Source organism: Coptis chinensis, chromosome 3 (assembly GCF_015680905.1).
Source record: "Coptis chinensis isolate HL-2020 chromosome 3, ASM1568090v1, whole genome shotgun sequence".
Classification (NCBI taxonomy): domain Eukaryota; kingdom Viridiplantae; phylum Streptophyta; class Magnoliopsida; order Ranunculales; family Ranunculaceae; genus Coptis; species Coptis chinensis.
Genome location: NC_141458.1, coordinates 123,980,223 through 124,005,731, shown reverse-complemented (window position 1 = coordinate 124,005,731; position 25,509 = coordinate 123,980,223). Strand labels below are relative to the sequence as shown.

The following is a 25,509-nucleotide window of genomic DNA, read 5'->3' as shown; positions in this document are numbered from 1 at the left end:
AATTTGGACTTTGCAAAGGTATGTGTTACTATTCCCCGGACTTCGACTTCCCCGATCAAGTAAAGCTTAAGCTTGGGGTAAACATGTTTTTGGATGTGGAGTATCCTTGGAAACCTCCATCTTGTACCATCTCTTGCCGGTTTGGGCATGCTACAAACAAATATCGGCTTCACCACCTCAGTCCGGGTTCCTAGGGGAAGAAATGCTAGAGCACAAGAAAGGACATTATCACTTCATACCAGCGACTCGACTGGCTGGCCATCTGCCTCGCCTCGAACTTGAAATTTCTCCACCAAGGGCTCTGATTCGAATTGTCCGGTCAGCGGCACCTAGCACAAACAAATGTCAATGTAGCTTCGCGCAAATGTCAATGAAGCTTCGCGAATCGGACCGCTTCTCGGTTGTCATCCTCGAGTTCATCGAGGTTGGACATGGTGACATAAATGGTCAAGCAGAGCGGCACCAACAAAGAGTTACTCTTCTTAACCAACTCCCAAATAGTAGAGAAATAAACATGTATGAAGGGTTAGTTGATGGAAATGAGGATGTAGATGACGATCTCTCAGAGAGTGAATCTGAGTTGTTTGGGGATACGTATATAGAGGCTCCAACGATTGCATTGCCTAAGAGCACATCAAAGTATGCAGCGCTTTCTGAGAATCAATGGACTACTGTGAAGCCAAAAAGAAGCAAAAGGATCCAAGAGCATTCTTCAGGAGAAATAGAGCCTACACTTGCAATGATGAAGAAGGTTAAGTCGTTAACTAAAAACAAAAAAATGAGATATCTTGAGGACTACACAAAAGAGTTTTGGGATGACACTTTGGGACTCACTTATGTGTGTTGTGCTTGAAGGTTTCTTTTGTAACTATGAGAAGCCTTGAGACTCATCTTAGGAAAGATCATCCTAAGATTGTAAAGGAAATCATGACTAGGAAGTAGGATTCTTAGCTCTACTTTCTTAGGGTTCAATTGTAGCATGTCTAGTGATCTCAGGTGTGTTAGGCTTATAGTCTGTCGATCTGCGTCTATGTGTACCTCCTTTTAATGATCAAACTCTTAGGGAGATTTGTAAGGTTTACCCTTTTGCAATATAAACCGGTGGGGGTCTGCCTTAACCCCATAACTTTTTCAAAAAAAAAATATATATTAGACTGATATATAGCAAATTTTAATAACTAACTTAATTTTCATTATAAATGATTTATTTAGAGAGTTATTACAGTAGATATTCAAACTTCCTCTAATAAAAGGCTTCATAAATACTTAATATATGAAATGTTTTTGGTTTAAAAATGGAGAACAGGTGGAAATGTGGAATTCAAATAGACCTTCAGAAGAACAAATTATGAATGTTGGTGGATCAATGAGTGTCACCTTTTTCAGATTGTTTGGATGTTACTTTCTTTTATGTGGTCTTGATTCTTGATAGGTGGTAATAAATCCAATGTGGGGTAGATACTCCACCTTGCGATATTTATAATCTTTCAAACAACATTACAGCCACAATTTATCTAATAGAATCTCATATTCCTAATTAATGGAATGAACCTACTTCATCATCTTGAACCCAATTAATAATATATATGTATATCTGAACCAAAATATAGAACATTCGTTCATGAATCCAATCTTCAAATAAAAAACCTATATGAAAACAGAATAAATTAAGCAAGAACTTACGATATATGAAGTGCTATTCATTTCATATGCAATACTTATCATAGGGAAAGCAGACAACGAATATCAATGAGATCGTTAGCTCTGTTTATGTAATAGAAATATAATATGCATGAAGTGAATAGTCTATGGTCGAGTTTCCACAGTGCCCCTTTTGGATACCATCGCACCTTCATTTGTGCTTTGGAGACCAAGCTGACCACCTTGGTTTTAATTGGTCATGCACGACAACAACATTATATATATAGCACCACCTTTGAACTCAATCTCCCCCTTATATATAGATATCCCTTTTAAACGTCTCGATCTTTTGTTTTTGCTCTCTCATCACGCACTACTAACATCCCCACCAACTTTTCTTTCCTCTGTTACGGTTATCAAATCTCTCTCTTTCTTTTCAAAATCAGCACCTTCACGAAACTCATGCCATAACCACTACTATTAGTGCCTAAACAGTAATTTGTTAACATGAAAGTTATATTAAGAGGAACTTAATTAATCCATACTCTTTTATATGTTGAGCATGACTACATCAACAATGGAAGAAAACACAAGAGAGAAAGTTCCTCCTATTATACCTTCATCACTTCTACTTAGCCAAAAATGGCCTACCTATGTCAAGGAAACCATTCTTGCAGAGTTGAAGAAGCAACGCGGAATTTCACTTCCACTAATGGCCATGAACTTAATATGGTTCACAAAGATAGCAATTACGACAGCATTTCTAGGCCGACTTGGGGAGCTTCAATTAGCCGGAGGAACTCTTGGGTTCACCTTTGCTAATGTCACCGGATTCGCAGTCTTGAATGGGCTTTGTGGTGCCATGGAACCTATATGTGGTCAAGCTTATGGAGCTAAAAACTATAGGCTTCTTCACAAAACCCTTTTTATGGCAACCTTGTTGCTATTGGTTACGACAGTGCCCATCTCTTTATTATGGCTCAACGTTGACAAAATTCTCATTCACTTTGGTCAACAACGAGATATCTCAATTGTTGCTAAACAGTATCTCATGTACCTTCTCCCTGACTTGTTAGTCACCTCATTTCTTTGTCCACTTAAAGCTTATTTGAGTTCACAAAGCATTACACTTCCTACTATGTTCTGTTCAGCTATAGCATTAGCTTTCCACCTTCCCTTCAACTCAGTACTCTCAAAGGTGAAAGGGCTTCAAGGAGTTTCAATGGCAATTTGGTTAACAGATTTTGTCCTAGTCATTTTACTTGTGGCATACATGCTGGTGACTGAGAGGAAAAAGGCGGAGAGGTGGAAGGTAGGAGGGTGGTGGGATAAAAAACTCAGCGATTGGATTCGACTAGTAAGGCTTTCTGGACCATGCTGTCTCACTACCTGTCTTGAATGGTGGTGCTATGAGATCTTAGTACTACTCACAGGGAGATTACCAAATGCCCAACAAGCAGTATCCGTTTTAGCAGTGGTACTAAATTTTGATTACTTATTATACTCTATTATGCTTTCATTGGCCACATGTGCATCAACTCGGGTATCAAACGAGCTTGGCTCAAACCATGCCGAACAAGCGTACAAATCGGCCTATGTGTCCTTGGGTGTGAGCGTGATATTTGGTTGCATTGGTGGATCTCTTATGGTAAGTGTAAGGGGTGTTTGGGGTTCTTTGTTTAGCCACAACGAGGAAATTTTAAATGGTGTTAAGAAAATGATGTTGCTCATGGCTATAATTGAGGTGGTTAACTTTCCAGTAGTTGTTTCTGGAGGAATAGTTAGAGGAACAGCTAGTCCATGGTTGGCTATGTATGCAAACTTATCGGGATTTTACTTCTTAGCTCTGCCTTTGGGTGTGATCTTGGCCTTCAAAGTTGGGTTTAAGCTAAGTGGACTTTTGTTAGGCTTCTTGGTTGGAGTAATTGCTTGCCTTATATTGTTGTTAGTATTTGTTATGAGAATTAATTGGGTCGACGAAGCTGACAAGGCACAACAACTTGCATGTGCTGGGGAAGAGGTTACAGATACTTCAGGTTTTGAAACTGTTGATGAAAATAAAGTGTGAGAATAATCATTAATTAATTATAGCCTTCTTTAAAGGAATTTCAGTTCAAAGTGAAATTTGAGGATTGTCCAATAATTTGATGTAAGATGGAGAAAACCTCACTCCTAATAATTAGATATCAGCGAACATGAGCACATATCGCGTGTGTGAAGACAAATTTTCTGTCTTCAACCCGGTATGTACATAGTATACCAGGTTTAACGATATGAGAACATACAGTTCAAATGCTCGAAATGGGTTTTATACTTTGCATAGGTCTCCTCGTCATCATTTTCAAGGAACCATCAACCGACCACATAGCCGTATTTGGAGTTCAATTTCAACAGTAATGGAATTCCTATGCGAATATCACTCTCAAGTTATACGTCACAATGTCACATCATAAACAATTCACCATATATGTTGATAGATTGCCCTCTCATTGTTATTCACAGCCTCCTTTTCCTTCTCCGTTTCTCTTTGCTGGCTCCAGGACAATAAACTTTGAGGCTTGAGCGTTATAAAACAAAATCAGTTGTGCAGAGAGGAGGGACAAAAAAAGGATGTATTCGTAGGAAAGTTAAAATGGGAAGTTGCGTGACACAATACAATACAACGGCAAGCCACGGGGTTTTATCCCGATCGAGATCATCGAGACGTGGCATATTTCTTTAGTGTGTTATTATGGCGTTTATCAGGTTATGCATATTTTCCAACATAAGTTGAGCACACATTCTCATATTCTCTTTATCCTTGCACAACAGAACCAAATACTTAATAAAGATTCAAACTGCTAAATTCTATAACAAACCGACAAATTGAAAAAGAAATTTCTTTGGGCTTCAAGACCAATTCTTTACATATTCTGTAAATACACTAAAATTAATCCTAGCATACAACACCGCTCTCACATATCATACCATTTTGCGAAGAAAGGAGCTATGCTTTCTACACTACAGGAGGTAAAGGAGCCACTCTGACAATCCAATACCATCGCTAAATTTCATACACTAAATCCTACATTTGCTCAATAACGATTGCAATGGAACAAGAGAACAAAACGCCAGTGGCACAGACAAAAAAATAATAAAAAACTATCATACACCTCGCAGAATGAGGACAGAGTTGGCCAAAATTAACAGGATTGTAGCAAAATTGGACCTACCGACGTGGTGAGCATGTCGCTCAGGGCAAGCTGAACTTCATTGGATCCATGTTCGCAACTTATCAAGCTTGAGAGGAGTGGAAAGAACAGCGCCAGATTTCTTTGGAACAAATCTCCTTTCAAACTACATATAGCCTGAAGAGCTGCTACAATGAGGGGTGCTCTTGCCGCCAACTCTCTTCGTTTTGCAGAACCAAGTGGAATTGGCCAGTGAGGCCTCCTCTTATCTGAATAAGTTTCAGATAGCTGCCCTGAACGTGCTGTGTCAAGGTAAACTTGTAGGATCTCCTTGCAGAGATCAATTAGGTAGCTCTCCACCTCAGCTTCTTCATGCATGGAGGGCCTATCCAGCATAAGATTCTGCACAAAAGTTAGGCAAATTTGGTATGATTCATTCTCTAGGCGCAATAATGGCGGGTCTTGCATCTGTGTCATCGAGCCAAGCTCCTGCAGCTTCGACCGAAGGTTACTGCTGCTGTTTATCTCATGAGCATGTGCAGCCACTGCATGCAAAGCACCAAATAACACTATTGTGCTCTTTGCCGAGAGTTGATTCCTATACATATTGTAGATCTCCATTATGGCCTACAGAAAGTAGAAGGAGAGAAACTCAGTATTAAAGAATACATTCCAACTAAAATCAGAAAATTAAAAGATGCAGTGAGACTAATGTAACTTTTAAGTGCAAAGCAAATATTTATAAATACTCAAGAAAGTAACATAATCTTTAAAGTGCATCATCCTTTTCACGACCGTTCATAAATTTATACCTTCAACTCAATAATGCTAAAAAATTCATGTATCCAGATCATGGAGGTGGATACTGCATGCATGATGCATTTTTTTTTAAAATATTGGCGGGGTTCGAGCCCCAGACCAAATTGTCTTGTAGTGTTGAACCTAGATTTTTTTTAAAATATCATTTGTAGAATGACGGTTTTTTTTCCAACTTTTAGTTTAAGGTTTTGTGCCATTTTCACTACATTTTCATTTGTTGTTTCTTTCAATCCTAGACAAATAAAATTTCCATGTCTTTCTTCTTTTTTTGTATTGCATTTTTTACGTTTAAACCCGTTTTTCTTTTCATACCAGTTTCTTTTCCCAATGTTACCCGAAATAAACTTTTTTCAAACTTTCCGTCCTGTACTTGGTGACAAATCTTCATATTTTCTGACACTGCAACACCCTATCGTAATTACAGAAATAGCAAGAGTTGCAATAAGATCGACATTGCTCCATAAGAAGGTTGCCATAGTGTACTAACTAGGGTATACTGGTATAGTAGTGATAGCAGGTTTCTATTAAAAAGGGAATCCAATTCTGTACCTGTATCAACAGAAGCTGAACCGCAGCACGACTCTTGGCATCATTGATTGCATTATAAAGGTTTCTTGCTCTTAAACTCTCCAGATCATCTTCAGATGAAACAGACTCGGCAGAGTCTCCATTACTCTGCCCAGCTGACGATTCCAAACGATCTCTAATCATACTGTCTCCATCAAGGATACCCGAAAAATCAGGAAGAGTGGCAGTGGCTGCTTCTTTTATTGATGAAACCACCTCCAGCCACTTATCCTCAGAAAATAAATCCCCTGAATTGCTCATTAGACGAACAAATGCAGCAATACCAATGCCAGCAAGGCTCTGATGGGGACGCTTTATAAAACTTACCAACAACAATAGCACCTTTTTCAATAGTGGATTCACAGTATCGTAAAATTTAACAAAGAGATCTATGACTAGCTGGAGGGAAAGTGTACATGTTTCATAAAGCCATGCGTCATGATCTAGCTCATTTGTATCAAATTCAAGCCCCTGCCCTTGTGAAATTCCCCCTGAAGGATCAATAGCATGACGAACATAATCAAATATTGGAAACAGGACCGAATCGAATACTCTTTCCCACAAAGGTAATGAGAAAAGATGTCCATGGTTGCGCAAAGTATCGAATAGAACTTGCAAAGCACTTTTTCGGATTTCTGGCCTTGGGTCAAAGCTGAGTTCTGACAATCCTGCTCAAAGAAAAGAAACTGAATCAGTATGTTTAACTTAATATGGAAAATAAAACTAAAAATTTAAGCAAGCAACTCATAAAACGCTTCGAAGCCCAAACATATTTTCAAGCATAAATTCAGATGTCAATTCCGCCAACCTGCCAATAATGGAAACCAGAAATACAGATGATCAGGATACTCTGATTGTTTTCCATCTTTGTTTTCTGTCAGGGAGTTAAGATCTCCTTCTGCAAGTTTTGTTGCACAGAAGCGAAGAAAACCAATTGCATTCAGACTTATGTCCTTGTTGAATCTGCTATTAGTGAATGCAATCAAACAGTTTACACAATCTGTGAAGGTTGTGGTTTCAGTTTCAGTTATATATGGAAAGTAGTCTCGAACAATCTTTTCAATAATCTCAAAGGCCAAAAGTACAATATTTTTGTGGTCATCATAAGCGGCAGTAGTGAAGACCTGCGAAAATGACATACAAACAATATTGTGAAAAACTTGCTTCCAGTTTCATTGATCATTGTCTCGGTGTCAAAACAAAGATATTAGATTAGAGAAAGTTAACCTAAGTGAATGAACCCGGGTAAAATTATACCATGAACATGCTTTTCCAGCCCGATTTGACATTATTTACACGTGACAAAACCATTTGAGAGACACATCTGATGATTAGTTCTCTGATCTCAACAGCACTGCTCTTGCGCATAACAACAACAAAAGGTTTCATAAATTCATTCTGGAAGTTGTAATTTGCCAATTCCTCCCGCTCTAAGAACTTCATGGCTAATTGACGTAGAGAATCCATGGCGAAAATTGCAATAGACAGATTCTCAGAACAGCCAATTGTCACGAAGAAATCTGAGAGTACATGCCAAATGCTCGACCAGACCAGTCTAATACGATTCATATTGTAATGCCTGTGAAAAATGAAAATGTAGACTTACCAAAAAGCTTTGGAATGGCAACAGACACGTAAGAAAGGGGGCAAGAATATACAAACAAACAAAGAGGCACGAATATAAATAATATGGAGATGAGAACTATACTTACGCAATCTCAACAATCTTTGTCAGACTGAATACCCGTGGATCAGATGTAGATCGTAGTTCTTCCATAGAGACCTTACATAGGGCTTTAACAAAATCAATTATGGCCTCACTATTCAACCGTTGACTTCGTGCGAAAATACGATTCATTTCAGAGCTTCCAACTTGTTCCAACAAATTTAAGTTGGAAACTAAATTGCTCATCTCTGCAGATGTAACAGACCCAGAAGGGTGGCCACCAACACCAGCACTATCGTATGAACCCCTTCTGGAAGCCGCAGCTGCATTATGGATCTTTCCAGGGCCCTTCCTTTTCAGCACTGGAAGGATAGCCGACTTGGGCTGTTTTGATTTCTCTAGCTCATTTTGAGGAACTGCAAAGAAAGTGGCATCGGGAGGTGCACCCTCTCCTAAGAGATGCAAATGCTCAAATCGTGAAACACAGGTCAAAACATGCTCCCAGGCTTCTTGTAAATAATTCCCATCTTCATCAGCAATGCTTACAATTGCCTGTAAAATGCAATTATTTGATATATCAAATCATGTATAAGAATTATATATATCGGTAAAATGTGATGTGTATATATATAATCATATAGTCAACTTTGTAGGATGAGATATCCCACTCAGATACAACAAAGGGAAAGACAGATACAATATCGATACTAGAGAAAAAAAAAACAAAAACAAAAACTACGACTACAAGAGAAGACTAAAACAAAAGGATGCAATCATGCATGGCCGAGCAAAGAACCCCATCTGAACATAATATCCCCGAAAGAAGATGTATTTGTCCACTCCTCCCAAAACTTCGACCAGAGAAAGACGAATCCCTTGATTGCTACAATCATTTGTGCCATAATCATCGCACATCCATCAAAGTCTCATGTTCCTTTCTAACCACAAAGCCCACATGATAGCAAAAGATAAGATGCTCCACACTTTGCATCCCTTAGGGGAATAGACACTAAACACCCAAGAGCTCAACAGATCTTTCACTAACCGAGAAACAACCCAATACACCCCAAAGTGGCCCACAAAATAACTCCGTATCTCCCAAGAAAAAGGACAATGAATAAGAGTATGACTCACTGACTCCCCATCAACTATACACAAGGGACAAAAGTTAATGATTATTTCCTTTCTCCTAATGAGATTGTCTACGGTCAAAATCTTATTATGGGTCGCACACCAAATGAAGAAAGAAACGAAACAAGGGATATTTGCTGACCAAATAAAAGAACTAGGAAAGTCTGGAATCATGACCCCTCGGGTGTTAGTCGGTAGATGAGAACACAAAGAAAAGTAGAAAGACTTGGTTGAGAATTTCCCATTCTTTTCTATAGTCCAGTGCCGACGATCCCTATCCGGTCTCATCGCAGGAATTGCCTCCAGCATAATCATGTACAAGAATATGGTCTATGACTACATCAGATTATCATAATGTGTTACTTTCCACTGTTTCCAGATCAAACAAATATACAGTTGAAAAGAATAAAACTAAAAAAATAAATATAACAAACACAGAGCAAGCATCAACTCACTTGCTAAAAGGTCATTGACATTTACCCAAATTTTATACATTTGCTCTCTAGGCAAATCAAACATATTGTAATTAGCAAACAACCTTAAAGCGTTCTTTTGTGTTTTGGATTTCCTTCTAATGTATGAACTCGAACCCAAGACTTCTTGGAACAACCACCATGGCAAATTTTCTTAGCTTTCTGTAACCAATGCATATAGATAAATTTCTCAATATTTTATCCAGAATGATGCAAGTAGTAGCAATATGTACATCATAGAAAATTTACTTTACTTATATGATATCACATTCATTTTCTCATTTTAAAACTGAACCATTTCTAATTAGAGATGTAAAAAATAAGAGTAAAAAGAAAGTAACAGGTGGGGTAACTACAATAGGTATTTGAGAAACCATAGGTTAAAATCCACTCTCAGAAGCTGAATACATCATAAATAATTTAGCTTCAGCAGGAGATAACCCAGCAGAGACGGCAAAAAATATTTGACAGTTTATTTCTCACCTCTATCAGAACAGAAACTTTACCATTGCATAATGGGAAGACGCTCAAAATTGGGGGAGAGAGAGAGAGAGTTTTGTACGTTAAATTCAAGCTCTGTATGTAGTAGGAGGCTGGCTAGATATGTTTATGGAGAAACGATTAGGTTTGTTGTTGTTCAATGCTGCGTGAAAGACCTTTTCAACAACCAAACCTAATTCGGTGTCCACAAGTGCCTACACACTTCTCCAGCTCGATATATCACACACACACACACACACACATATATATATACAAGCAGGTTCCGTTTACCACACTTTTTATACCATAGTTTATACCATGCCCGGATGCCCCACAACTTTCTGTAAAACGTTAATTATAACCTAATTTTTTGTGGATGTGTTCAACTAACCATGAAGAACATCTCTACAAAATTTCAACTAATTTGATAATATTTAACCATGTCAAAAGATGATTGCAAAATCGTAAAATCTGAGCCATTTAAAAAAAATCAAAATTGAGAACGATTTTCAACTAGGTTAGAGATTTCTAAATTAGACTAATTTTTGTGGAGATGCTATCAATGGTTAGTAGATCATATCCACAAATTATTAACACTCAACTCATCTTTTAGTGCGGTGTGGTATAAACTATGGTATAAAAAATATGGTAAACGAAACCTGCTTGATTGTATATATATATATATATACCATTAAGATTAATAATGGTCAATGGATTTGTATGTTAAGATAATGGTCAATTGGCCTGCAAGTCAGGCTCATTGACAAGCCATACACCAAAGATCGAAATTTTTAGCAAGTTCTAATTTAACATAAATATGGTTAATTTTTGGAGCATCCCAACAAAAACTGAAATCTCAAATGCTCGATTGAAAGCATAATAGCGGTGGTGCATAAGAGCTTACCGATATGACAAAATATCAAGGTTGTATCTATAATAACTCGCACACGTCACATTTATTCTTCCTAATAATTATGGCTTCTAGATTGAGAAAAATATATTAAAAAGCCAATATGCAAGTGGGCACAACCATCTAGTGCAGAAATAACAATCCGACAACAAGCAATGCCCACCCATTGTAGAAATGGTCATATTACTGATGGTATACTATGTGAAAATAATACAATTATTCAGTTCAATGAAATAGCTCAAGCGGATGAACCCACCAGCCATCTCATAAACTATTATACTAGTTCAATATTTTAGTTTATTTGTATAAGCAATATAGCAAAACCAATTAGATGGAACTAAGCAGGCAAGCACCACCTTGATTGCATCAATGTTTTTCTGCTTGATGTCTGCAGGTGAGTGGAGGAAAGTGAACTTTGCAAGTGAAGTAATAAAAGCATCTCTATGAGTCTTCATGGACATTGCTGCAGTAACATGGATCGCATGTCGGAAGCCTTCAAGACACTGCGAAATTATTACTTCATCATCACTCTGGTCAAGTGGAACACTGAACGCAGCCAGCATTGGAGCCCAGCAGACCTCAATCATGAATCGCAAGATCACCACATCAGTTGCTGCATAGTACACTGACCTAAAAATGCCATAAGACATCCGGATCAAGAGGTAACCTTATAATCGGAGATGTTCTGATACACTTAAGGTACACATAAATTTGGTTGCAAAATAATAGACTCTGTATGTGTATTCAGATCTCAGAAGTAAGAGACTGGGTTGCCAAAAGTAATAAATTACAGCCAGAAAGGAATAAAGTATGTAAAAGCACAACACACAAGTTGATGATCATATAATATGATTCAGCTTACTCTGATTTACGAGCTTTTTCCTTGAATTGCTCTTGCATATGTCTGATAAGATCGTCACTGGTTTCCATATGTTCTTCCCCTCGTTTGCGAATCACAATATTCAAAATACCATCCAAACCCAATATTCCGGTTGAGTTTACAGACTGCTTCTGTTGAGGTGCCAAACCATCTTCCTTCATTTTAATCTCATTTCTTGAAATCCTCTCGTATAAGGATCTCAAGTAATCTTCAGGTAAATCTTTCCCATCGTCTATTCCACGGTTGTTCCTTATGAAATCTTCAGGTGACATCTGCATCATTTGTCAGAAAATTAAGTCGATCAATGTTCTAATTTAGTTGTGTAGCCGCTCCAAAGGAAACTTTTAGGAAATAAGTACCTTATTCTTAACCATAGGGTTATGTGCATCTGTGTTTAACAATATCACAGAATATGCAAGAACATAGGCAGTATCTGCACTTGTGAAAGCCTTTGTATTACATTTCCAATAGCGCTCAGCAAATTTTTCCATTATTCGGTCAATCTTCTGTGCCTCGCCAGGCAACCTAAAGCCTTGTAAGAAGGCTCTTATTGCCTCATCAAATTCCATCCCTTGAAAATCAAAGGAATCCACATATGCATGCATCACTTTTAGAGGCAAGTCATCCCTCTCCCCTAGATAATCACCAACTAAAGTCTTGTTCAAACCAGAAGCATCTTTAAGGAACGCTGCTATCTCCTCTGGTGAGTCACCTACCTTCTTCGCATTTATAAGGAAATCAATACCCTTTTTCGGTTTCCGATTGAAAAGAGAAATACCTTCCTGCCACAAGTCCAATGTTAGATCACACAGACAATAACCAGCAGGGAAGAGAATCCTCAAGGGAAAAAACTTTTCTGCATTCAAAATACTGTAAAATAGTTACCTGAAGTTCAAGCTTGTAAGCCCTGCGCTGCTCTATAGTAGAAACATCAGAAACTTCACTGGAGGTTTCAGATTGAGGATCTGATCCTTCAGCATGCTCATTTGCATTACCATTTGCCAAAGTGACACTTCCTGGTTCAGCATTATTTTCAACTACTTCTAATCTCTTAGGAGAATGTGGATCTGGAATCCGCAACTGTTTGTTCATCCAATCCCCCATTGATTTCAAAACTGCCACTAGACACTTCATTGCTTCAAGCTTCATGGTGGCCTCCTGAGGTGGCAACAAGCTAGTAGCAACTCCAGCAGGAACACCTTGAGCAGTTTTCAGGAGTCCGTTGACCATCCTATCATGGTAATAAAATGAATTAAAAACAAGTGAACTGCCAGAACAAAATGGGACAGTCCAAAATCTGCCCGATGCTAATAGGATGGAACAATGTATAGCGATAAAATTCAAATGAAAATATCATAGATACTGTAAATGCAAAAAGGAAGAACAACAAAGAAACTGTAAATACAAAAAAGAAGAACAACATACCTCTCAAATATGTTAGATGAATTGACATCACAATCATAATTTATGAAAATATCCACCAAGATCTGTGAATCAACACAAAGCTTTTCCAAAAACTTGAGTACTATCATCTTCTGCTGAAAATTTGGTTGAGCAACATTTTCTAAGACTCTGAGAACTATCATAGGAAAGAATACACCAATTTCTGCCTTCAATCCAGCTCTAAATCTTGATACCAAGCTAATAAATATGGAACACGAAAGCTGAAAAACGATCATAAGGGTAGAAGCACTGTTCTTCAACAAGGATAGACATAAGTACTGCTTAATAGCACCCAAAAACCTGTTCCAATCCAAAGAAAAAGTTTAGGCTTTGATTAATCGTAAGAAAAAGTAATCTCTCTTTTTCCTACAACTCCAGTTTCATCGACATCTAAAAGATCTAAACAGTATATTCTGGCCTTTAAAGGCATCCTCCATCAAGGAGTTTAACATATGAACTAATTTCAAGTTCAAGTGGTAAGATTTTGGGAGGATGCTTTGTTACAACATATACACCTTTATCTTAAGCTATCACTATATGTATACTTTTTAGATAAATCCATGAAGAAATTCAGTGGGAACTTTTAGTCTTCTCGAGAACAAAGAGCTCTAGTGGAATTGTGGCTTTATGAGGCTTCCACATGATTGGAGCAGAGAGCTTAATGTTGCTTTGCTCAAAAGACGAACTCCGGTCACCTTGTCCTATGAATGAAAAGTTACCACCAACCGGATTTCACAAAGCAACAACACACTTCACCTTTCTAAACCAAAATCGCATTGCATGCCTAACTCAAGAAATTGACATAATGATGAATATATATATTTTAAGTTAAAATAAGTACACAAGTAAAACTTCACCTAGAAAATGAATTCAACCCAAATTTTTTGTGGATATGACCTACTCACCATAAAGATCATCTCCACAAAATTTCAAATCATTTGGAAATCTCTAACCTAAGCAAAAGATGATTGCAAAATCTTGACATTTCTAGACCGTTAGATTTCTTTTTAAAGACGACAACAATTTTTAGCTAGGTTAGAGGTTTCTAAATGAGCTCAAATTTTGTGGAGATGACCTTTATGGTGTGTAGATAATACCCATAAAAAATCAGAGTTGAATTCATTTTCTAGGTGATGTTTTACTTACGTATAAAATAAGTATGTACTTCTAAGATCGGGACTGTATATATATATATATATAATCTCTCACCTTCAACAAGGAATGGCCTCCACATTCTGCATGACCCAAATGTGGTAGCTGCGTGGGGTTGGACGGAGTCTATTGGCTTGTAAATCTTGGTGTTCTTTCAATGAGATTCTCTCTCTAAACTTATCTTTTATTTTTTGAATCTTTGATTTTACATTGAAACAAACATGTGTTGGTGTAGGATGATTAATGTATATAAATTAAACACATAAATCTTTGTGAGGTATGTCTACACACATATCTGAGCTGTGAGCAAGAACAAGGCGTCGAACTCGAGAGACTACTAGAATATGAAATGTCCATGGTGCTGCTAGCTATGAACAGATAAATAAGTATCTAGATATAAATCCGACAAACAATCCAATACAAGAGATTGATATAATACAAAAAAATAAAATACCTGTCACTAGTCCTAAAGATAGCTCCAGCATTCTCTAATAAAATCTTCAAAAGCTCCAAAGCAACAATCTTCCCACGCATCAACGTAGGATCAGTCAACGCCTCTTTCGGAGGCGTCTTCATAGACAGCTTACAAAGAGCTCTAAACACCAAGAACGCATCCCTCCTCAGTTTATTCCCAATCTGAATTTCCAAATCATCATCTCTATCCGTCTCTCCATCCGCCAACTCCCCTTTCCTCCCTTCTAAAGCAGTCTTATACATACTAATCTCCCAATACTTAGCATCCAACATATCCTTATCTGTCGAATCCAACAAATCCGCCGGATTCGTAGTCTCAACCGTAGTAGTCTCAAACGCCCCATCATGCCCACTCAACCCACCTTTCCCCGGCGTACCCGGATTCAAAACGACATCAATATCTTGCATTATCTTAGTAATAAACCCTTGTACAAACTGCGTCATACTCCCATCCACATCACTCTTCTCCACCGGGTTCATCAACTCCGCAACCACAATAGGCTGTACCGGGGCACTAGAAGAATCCGCTTCCATTCTCCGAAACACAATAACCAACATTTGAATCAAAGACGCTTTGGCCGTAGTCTGATTCACAACATTCTTACTACCCAAATAAATATCATAACAAGTCCTAACAATCAACAACAAACAATCCCCATGTATTCTTAAACTAATCGAAGTCACAGCCGATAACAATGTTTTCAACACCATTAACTCAATAGCATCATCACCTAAATCATGACACTTACAAACAGACTCCATCAATTTAGACAACAATTTAGATTCATTATTATTACCAGCAGATGACGGATCCGCTTCGCCACGTAAAAAGCCATGTGCTATTAATTTCTGTACCGCATCTAAACCGGGTTCAGCTATTTTCAAAAAACCAGATCCACATGCAGTGATCAATGGAGTTAAAATAGTTTCAGATTCGGCTAGTGTAAAATCAACTGAACTTCCATCACATAATGGGCCGGGACCCGAACCGGATTCGTTTTCAGTTGCGTCGGGTTTAGTAGGTGGTGGGGAAGCTGTTAAAGTGTCGATGATGGATTTACATTCGTGGGCTAATTTCGAATGTTTACGCCACGATGCGTTTTTGATGATTCTATCTAATGCTGGTATTAATACCAGACTTAACCGGGAATCAGCTTCCGAAGAAGCCATTCCCTCCTGATCTGAAATCACAAATACGCTTTACACTAGATCTATAAAATCAGGATCGGGAAATTAATAGGGATATATGAATGATTGATGAGAGTGTGTGATTTTTTTTTTTTTTTTTCCAAGTATGACGATTTTAAAACGGGAGTGAGATTGGTTTATTTTGACGGAAAGGTTATTTGGGTTGACTCAAGGACAAATTGGGTAATTTAACTTGTTGAAGATGGCGTTGTTTAGATTGGAGGCAGGCAGTTGACTGTTTGGGATTGGATTCGGATTGGGCGAAGAATTATTTTATATATTATATCACGTGCTCCTCCCATTTTCTCTGAAATAGGGTCTGTTTTTTACCAAGAAAATTACTAAATATTCTACTTGTGTAGTTGTGTACTTGCGTTGCTATCTACTTTAGTACGACGGCAGTGAGCAACCAATAGATAGAGGATTGGGCTAAAAATACTACGGCTATGAATAGGGCAGGGAATCCGACCTGACCCGATTACCGAATACATCGGGTTTGGGTCGATTTTCATATCCGTTTATGTATTCGGGTTGGATTTGGATTTGGGTATTTCGGGTTCAGATCTAATTTTTGGGTTTTTTTTTTTAAATTTTTAGTATTATCCAATCGGGTCGATCGGGTTCAGATTTAATCGGGTTTGGGTTTGGATATTGTGAAACTATTCGAATTCGGATATAGCCATATCCGGCCCAATCCCTACCCTAGCTATGAACAAGATTGGTTTGCATCTGGATTTTGAAGTGAATGCACCGACTTCAATTATGCTCAATGGGGCAAGACGACTCAAGTCATGAATCGTGTACAAGCCATAAGATACGTAACCCAGTTGTAAGTTTTTTTTTTTGAGTTCGTCTACTCTCAGAATATCCTCATAGGGACGAGATCCGAGACCGTTGGATGTGTGATCCAACAGTCCGAAAATCAAGAACAAACTCACATTCGGACCTTTGGATCACATCCAACGATCTCGAAACCCTCTCTGTGAGAATATTCTCGTGGTAGCCCACGCCAAAATACAAAATAGTAACTCAATGACGGTAGGAAACGGAGTAACAATTAGTACAATTGAGGCCATATGTCGATCTGATCCTGACAACAGCTTTGTTCACCTGACAAAATCACCCCAAAAAGTTTGGAATAAGGAATTCCTGGAGTTTAATCAAACACCAAACCGAGACAGGAGAAGTTAAAAACATAGATAGCTCTTTGTAACTACGAGCCTTACGCTGTTGTCCAACAGCCCAGCCCAAGCCTAACTTGAATTTTGGAGCCTATCCAGTGCCCAAATGGGGAGCAAAACCCAATTAACTAATTTTGATAGTGTACTTCTTCAAGCTGTGCAGCGGACAGCGGTATTGAGTATCGCTAGTTTTACCGATAATGGCAGCACTTGAATAGGAAATCCATTTCTTCACCAAAGAATGAACAATAATTAATGAGGTTGTATAAGCTATAGGATTGGATCTATGTACAGCGCAAACTCATGACCTCTTGGTATAACCTCAAAGGGCTGTGCCAGCTGGCCATGCTAGTCTTGCAACCCAAATAATGCACTCTCCAGATTATAGTTGCGCAGAAAGCCGGAAACTCGGAGTGCACAATATACAAAGGGCCCGTATGTTCTCAGAGGCCCAAAAAGTATTCCAATTATTTAGAAGTTAGAACAATTTGGAAATGTGAATTCAGTGTAGTGTGGACCTATTGAAATGAGCTGAGAGCCTGAGACCAGTCCAATATTCACTCTGAGTCTGGTAACTGGTTAGGCCATTTTTGGAACTTGATCAAACTGACATTGTCGATTTCATCAGTATCAGTGATGGAAGGTTGGAAGGAAGCATATATCTCAATTCCCACCATAACTTCCCAATGGTCGGCTTTCTAATATGCTAAGAAAAATGCAGAGTTCAAGGTTGTGATTTCTGGGCCAGATATGCGGTTGATATTGGTCGACGCGATCGATAACCTTGTCCATACAACTTTTTATACCGTCAGATCAGATTAATTAAATTTATTGTTTCTTTTGAAGGTCCGCTAAAATCACATGATATATTTGTTCTATACTTCTATGGCATGTGATCTGAATCTGATTAGTAATTTAGTAGTCTTGATTTTAGATTTTAAAATTAATTGCATACTGTTGGGAATCCTAGACATGCAAGTCAAAGCAGAAGTATCAAATATCCATAAGGATTACAATATTAGATACACTCATACACTGATACACCATGTTACATTTGTGCATGGGCAACAATAATGAGGTAAATACCTAATCCGGCCAACCGGGTTCCGCCATCAGTATATAGATTGGAAGAGGGGTCTGTGGATCTCATAGGAAAGTGAAGATACTTACATTGGATTCCCAACTAATCCATACCCCAAATGAGAAGTTAGCAAGTATTCTGACCTCAAAAAATGGGACTTAAATAATGGTTGAATCACTATTTATGGATTAGCATATTTCAACTCATAGATATATGTAGGCCTTAATATTTAAAGGATAGATTTTCCAACAATATTTTGCAACAATAAACTCTTGCATTTTAGATGGCATTCATATGCAATCATGCATATTATTATTAACATATATTTCTTTTGTAGCATTGCCAGGGTGTTATATAGAATTCTTCTCAGAAAGGGGCCTTAGAGAAGCCATGATTGTTGCAACGGACATTAACTTACTGTTGTCCCCAGGTACACCTAGTTTATTTATTTTTTTACCTGAGAAAAGTTTATATATAGAGGCAAAAGGAAGAACATGTTTAAACATGTTCAAGTAAAATATACTAACCAAAAGAACATGCATAACCAGTAAAAACTTCACTCAATTATGTTATTTACACAACTATTGTTGTCATGTAGAGTCAGGGTTAGCAGCAAAACCCCTTAATCTCAAGCAAAACAGCTCAATCAGATTAAACCATGACAAGAAGAAAAATATTTGCTGACAAGAAGATAAAATCAAGAAAATAATTCCCCCTCAACCAGAATTTTGTAAATAAGCGTTGCTATTGAAGTTAGACAACTCTAACAAGGCTTTAGCATTCATTTCCCTTTCAAATCTCCATATGTAATTTAGACCAACTAGAAGCTCAGTTATAGCTGCCTCAGTCTTGGATTGATTCGCGAAATATAGTGTCTGTAGAAGGAGAACATGTGTTTTTGGCGTCAAATTCTGCTGTTCGAAACTCCTTTCGCTTTGCCATTTGATCATGTTATGTGCTAATGGTGATAACCAACCCAAGATCCTGCCCAGTGCTTCTCTCCACTCTCCAGCTAGTACAGGATCACTTGCCGAAAAACCAACCCCTCTCAACCTAGCTCTTAATGACACCCTTATACTTGTAGGTAACATTCCATAGAGGTCGCCCCTTGCATCTATTCCAACTAACTGAGGTGATCTAATCATCTTTTCAATAACGATGATCAAATTTGAATAATGTAAAGCCAGTGCAACCGCTCCCAAGGTAGTTGGTGGCGGTACTAGTAACTTTGAATTGGATTCAAAGAACTTCTGAATATGATCTTGCTTCTCAAAAGGACTAGAAGACATACTCAAAGGACCTGAAATAAATGTACAGTTATTAGTAGAATTCTCAGAAGGATAGACGGTAGCTGACACCGATAGGCTTCTTGGTAAGGTTATCGTGGATCCAATGCCAAATACTAGCTTTACTCTAGCTAGAATTGTGAAGAGTGATCTTGCCAGCATTAAGGCCACCGTGTCCAACCTCCGACTCCATAATGAAGTGTCCTTTAAGTACTTCACCTCTTGCTTTTGCCAGAAGAGCTTTTGTTGTAAATCAACTATCTTCTTCTCCTTGATCAATTGCTCCGCATCGCTACAATGTAGCAACTTCTTTAGGCCGTGTTCAACCTCTGAAAGCTCGTCCATCTCCTTATAAAGACTCGCAGTTAATGTCACATATCGATCCATTTTCTTTTGTTTTACATCCATGTCTTTCAAACTCCATTGCCAATGATGAGAATCAAGACCTGAATCAGCAAATTCTTCGAACAAACAATCAAAACTTTGAAGACTTGGATCATTACTTCTCTTACAAAGCCTAGACACCGACTTGGCAACAATTCTAAGACTTTCAACTACTTCGGCACAAGCTAGGCCTAGAAGAAAATTATCGTCGTTGGACACAATTTTGCGTACTCCTTCAAGAGATGTCGCTTCACTTCTAAGACGAACGATGTTTTTATCTGAAAGCGATTGCCAAAGATGTAAGATCTTGGACATAAGCCCGGCGATCTCAAAAGCTAAAACACCAACCACATGAGATTTTTTGTACATCTTAGTACTAGTGGTTGTGGTCCGAATAGCGTCTAGGCTATTCGAGAATGAGTTCTTGACCTTAACTAGCCAGGCCATGGACTTAATGGACAAAGATGGTGAAAACAAACAATATAGAAATAAGAGTAAGATGAAGATGGGATTTGTTGGTGTTGATTCGGTTGGCGATCGAGGGGTGTAATGGATTTGGGAGAAAGGGAGGTATGGAGGAGACAAAGATGGAAATAATTGAAGTGTGAAGAGATGCAAAGAGAGATAAGGATAAAAGAGAAGTTTGAAGATGCAGGTATTGGCTCGTGGGATGTTGAAAGCTTAACAAATAGTCTATGCAGATATGAATGAATGTCAGAAATACATATATGCTGCTTGTAACTTTCTATTAGTTCTGTTTTATGTGTAAATGTTTATTAGTAGTTAGTAATCTGACATAATTTTTTAATGGGAATCCTATATACAGTTATGAGACCGGTTCCTCTATAACCGGGTACAGAGATTGATCTCTGTACCTGTTTACCACACACACATCGGAGCGCAGACACACATCTCGGAGCACGCACACAGATATCGAGGTACACACATTTTGGATTCGGATTAATGGAGAAATAACACGGTTACAAAAATAATCTCTGTACCCGGTTGTAGGGATCTTGAGTCCTACAGTTATACACTAGAAAAACCATTGCAAATATCCACTAATAATGCACATGCTAGGAAAATGAAAAGAAAAACTCAATACTTTAGAACTTGGCCAGAAACAATTAAACATGAAAAGACAATGTTAAACGTGCATAGGCAAAATACCCTACACATATGAAGCTTTGAATCAAAGACACTATCACCTTAAATATACACTATCTCATCTGATATCAAATGTCCAAAAAAGTTTAAGCCAAATTTGTAAGTACAATATATTTTTCCTGAACTACAGAGTACAGAGGCATAGAACAGGAATTTCCTCCATATTTTGTATTTTAACCTATATATTGCATTTTCTATTAAATTAGGGGTTAGTTTTACAGATAAGCACGTTCACCTGAGGACAAGAAAAAATTGCAATAGAACAACTAATGCACGTGTGTCCCAGAATCTCTCCATCTGTTTCTCCTCCATCAATTTTTTTAGATGACCCTATAGTGTGCATTATTTTAGTTTTGAAAATGATGAAAGGATAACCATAGTCACGCATGAACTAAACAAAGATGAAGCATGTTCTTGTTCTGAGGGTCCAATACTCCAATGGTCCATCGTCATAATAAGAACCAATTACATTTACCTACCGGTTAAATCCATATAGTGTACGTTAGGGCAGGAAATGGAGCAGTTCGGTCGGATTCTCACTCAAAACTCTTTACTATGGATCCGGATTTGGGTCGGATTTCGGATATCCATATCCACTAAAAACACAAAAAAATTATTATTTTAATGATTTTCATATATAAATATAAGATATAAATTATTTTTAGGCATCAAAATATGAATCTTGTTAAAATAGTTTGGGTTTTTGGATATTCGGATCGGATAATTTAGATTCGGATATGGTCAATTCAGATAAAAATGAATTCGATCAGATATGGGTCAGATTCGGATTGATCTCGAACCATTCCCAGCCCTGGTGTACGTGTTTTATTCAAATTGAATAACTTTTTCTTTTACATAAGAATTATCATAAAAAATAATAATAAAAAAAATAAAATAAAAAAATAAATCCAATGGTGTAAGTACCCTCCACTCTCAACCACTTGTAACAGACCGTGCATACCACTTAAGGTCAGGTCATCCAAACGATCTAGAAAACGTAATTGTTGCAAGCTACTCAACAACATCATTAATGAGAGATCATTACTTCGTAACGGAATGAGTAAAAGCAATCATCAAGGCAGTACAAAAAGAGAATCTACACCTATAAAATGAGGCGTCTTCTCCATTCTCAAGGGAGCCCAATGCTCCATCTTCTCAATCATCTATCTCCATCTCTTATCCAATCAACCAATCAAAAACTTGAACTACGTCCGACTTGATTGATTCGAGTTCACTAAAGAACTCGATACGTAGGCAGCTCGACATGACCGAGTTCAGTCGAACAAGTACTACCTCTACAAATGGTAAAAAATAATAGCTTTTGTTGCTTGATTAATTTGCTTTTAATTTTGATTTAATTTATAGATTCTGTTAGAATAGATGGCGTCTAAATTAGAAACAGAAATTCTGTAAAGTAGCTTTAATTTCTTACCAAATCAACAAAGATGCTTTCCTAAATTAGGGTGCGTGTGAGAAAGATTGAGAAGCAGATTTTAGAGGTTGAGAGTTGAGACTGGAGAGATAGAGAAAGATGACATTAAGATAAACATTAATTCCATAAACCAAACATGGCCGAAAACATTGATGCATTTGCTAATGCTTACAAACGTAATTATAAATCTGATTTTTACTATGCCAATGGAGTTCCTCGTTGTATAAAATTATAAATAATCAAATCGGCTTTTGGTTCACTGTTGTCTTTGACTCCCCTCACCCTACACTGGTAGAATTAATGCTGTTAGCTCTAAACATATAAGGATCATTTTCTTTCTTTTTAACTTGGAGAGCACGGATCATCAAGACAGAATGCAGTTGACATTTCCTTATTAGCCAAAGAGATGCCATGCATTTTATCTACTGAGTACGGTGAGGGCAACTTGGTTGATCAGCTAAGCATAAAATATCTCCCTAGTGGGCATTTCTCAGTGCTGAAGCAAACCAAGGCTTTTGACTCAGCTGTAAAGCTCATTTCTTGAAAATAATAATCGTACGTTGAATTGGGAATTTAGGAAACCCACTCACATGACTAGTGGGGAGAAAGTGCTTATTAGGGTAAGAGAAATAACAATGCTTAACTTAGTGTATGGAGTTTACTAAGATATCTTTTGTCCAAGATCGCCTTGTTTACTGTTAAAAAGGCAAATTACGAGATCCTTGTGGACTTGTCCCTAATTGGAGGGCAATATATCTTAAATCTTTTTAGATCTTGATTTAAGTGCTTCTAACAAATATGAGTATGTGCTGCTTCCCATTTTACAACTTATATCTTTAAATTCCAAAATAATAATAATAATAATTTTCCGCTAATGCACCGGGGACATAGGGATATGTTTAGGAACGACAATAGCAAGCTTAAGGATGCATTTGAATTGGCATTGTTCGCTGAGAACTTGAAATTGTAATCTTTGTTTTTTTTTCCAAATTTGTACCTTATGCAAATTAAATTGCGTAGTGTAACTGTAAAATTTTAATTCAAACTGATTTTGACAAAATATTAAAAGTGGGACTCCAGTACTCCACTTTCTTGGACAACAATTGAATGAGATTAATGATATAATGCATGCATTGCAAGGTAAAATTATTTCTAATGAAATTAAAGAAAACTTGAGCATTTCAGCGGCCCAGAGATACTTCACAAGTAAATGAAAAAAGAGGACAGCAGAAACAGTGGAAAGAAAGAAGTTAAAGGGAAAGAAGAGAAAGCTAAACAGCTAAAAGCACACCATGGAATTGGAATCCTAACTTGAAGTCAAGACGAATGATAAAGCAAGTGATCTATAGATCTAAGATACCAAAGGGATAAAATCTATTTAAGTCTGAACAAGTCCAACAAAATGTCAACAATTCAAAGTGATCCGACATATCATATTGTAGCTGGCATGCACCCTTTCTCCTTGATTCAAAATGTCAACAATTTAAGTCACCCTTTTCTCCTTGATTGAGATATTTCGAGCGACTACGATTACAAGATGATGAGATCTAAAGCATGTACATTGTACCTTTGATCGAATTAGGTGTCTCGTCATTTGTTATACGTGAACAAACAAAACAGGCATAAAATGAGTCAGATTTGCATCTTGATGATGAGATCAAAATGAGGGGATATTTGTTTTTTTGGATTAAGTTATAATAGGATATTATAAGACCATGTGTTATAAGATAGTCTTAAAAGATAGTCTTATAAAGTTGTTGTTTGTTTTTCATTTTAAGTTCCTCTTATAAGCACTTGTAAAAATAGAAAAAACAAATACATGACATTCTATAGATGGTTTTTTGACAAATATAATCCTGCTTTACACCACATTTAATTTGAAACAAGCGTATAGTTTGATTTTTGGTTTCAAATCAATTTTGATAATTAGAATATCAATTTTAGGAAACTACTTTAATTGGCGGTGGTAGTGGTAGTGGTCTTAATAGTACGGTGGTGGTGGTAGTAGAAGTGGTGGATGTCTTAATAGTACGGTAGTGGTGGTGTACGAGTGATAGTCTTAATAGTACGGTGGTAGTAGTGGTGGTGGTGGTGGTGGCAATAGAGGTGATGATATTGGTCTTAATAGTACAGTGATAGTGATGTGGTGGTGGTGGTAGTGGAAGTAATGATGGTCTTAATAACACGGTGGTGGTGGTGGTGGTGATGATGATAGTCTTAGTAGTACGGTGGTAGTGGTGGTGGTGGTAGTAGCAGTAGTAGTAGTGGCAGTGGCGGCAGTGGTGGTGGTGCTTTTAATAGTTTGGTGGTAGTGGCTAAAGGCAATGGAGTTATTTGGAGAAGAAGATAATGAAAAGAGAAGAAGAGAGAAATGAGGCTAAAAGGTATATGGACGTGGGTGTTTTAGTCATTTTTCAAATTATAAGACTTATAGAATTGAAATAAATCCAATTTTGGTACTTATAGAATTGGAGTCTCTTATAAGACATTTCTAGTAGAATGCCTCTTATAAGAGTCAAAAAACAAACAAAAAAAATGTTCAAAATCACTGGGCCACATCTTATAAGAGGTTATAAGACCTCAAGGTCTTATAATAAGCAAAAACAAATGGCCCCTTAAAATTACTCTGTCTAGATAACGTTATAGCATACCTATAGTCTAGATAAGGTATGGTGTGTAAGTCTAAGTAGTTAAAATCAGTTTTAATTTAATCGGTTATACCGGATGTACATATTTGACACTCTCAAAATATAATCATACTAAATATTTCTAAATAGTTATCCAATATACAACAAAAAATATCAAATTCTCATAATCACAACTAACTAACTCAATTTTAGAGTATTAGATGTCAAACACAACAATTAAGTTAAATATTTAAAAGGAATAAGGGGAGATAGAAGCGATAATATATATTAGAGAGATAATACAATAATTTGTATATTTAACTTTCGTTAAGGAGGAAAAAATAAGTAAACTCTTAG

At 37.3% G+C, this 25,509-nt stretch overlaps 3 protein-coding genes across 3 annotated transcripts; 1 reads left to right on the top strand and 2 right to left on the bottom strand.

The window, feature by feature from the left end:
- Positions 1 to 1,779: 1,779 nt before the first annotated feature.
- LOC147514136 (MATE efflux family protein) lies at positions 1,780 to 3,759 on the top strand. The gene has a single exon (XM_086597551.1). The coding sequence runs from the start codon at positions 2,195 to 2,197 to the stop codon at positions 3,707 to 3,709; it is 1,515 nt and encodes a 504-aa protein (XP_086453677.1). The 5' UTR covers positions 1,780 to 2,194; the 3' UTR covers positions 3,710 to 3,759.
- A 711-nt stretch (positions 3,760 to 4,470) lies between these two features.
- Positions 4,471 to 16,149, bottom strand: LOC147514135 (SEC7-like guanine nucleotide exchange family protein). The gene is made up of 11 exons (XM_086597550.1): positions 14,787 to 16,149; positions 13,163 to 13,480; positions 12,623 to 12,968; positions 12,097 to 12,519; positions 11,720 to 12,009; positions 11,214 to 11,487; positions 7,910 to 8,415; positions 7,455 to 7,776; positions 7,006 to 7,321; positions 6,180 to 6,865; positions 4,471 to 5,438 (listed from the first exon to the last, which is right to left on the bottom strand). The coding sequence occupies exons 1-11, from the start codon at positions 15,974 to 15,976 to the stop codon at positions 4,824 to 4,826; spliced, it is 5,286 nt and encodes a 1,761-aa protein (XP_086453676.1). The 5' UTR covers positions 15,977 to 16,149; the 3' UTR covers positions 4,471 to 4,823.
- A 2,648-nt stretch (positions 16,150 to 18,797) lies between these two features.
- On the bottom strand, positions 18,798 to 20,690 carry LOC147514134 (protein PSK SIMULATOR 1). Its single transcript, XM_086597549.1, has one exon. It carries the CDS (start codon positions 20,371 to 20,373, stop codon positions 18,973 to 18,975), a length of 1,401 nt encoding a protein of 466 aa, XP_086453675.1. The 5' UTR covers positions 20,374 to 20,690; the 3' UTR covers positions 18,798 to 18,972.
- Positions 20,691 to 25,509: the final 4,819 nt, after the last annotated feature.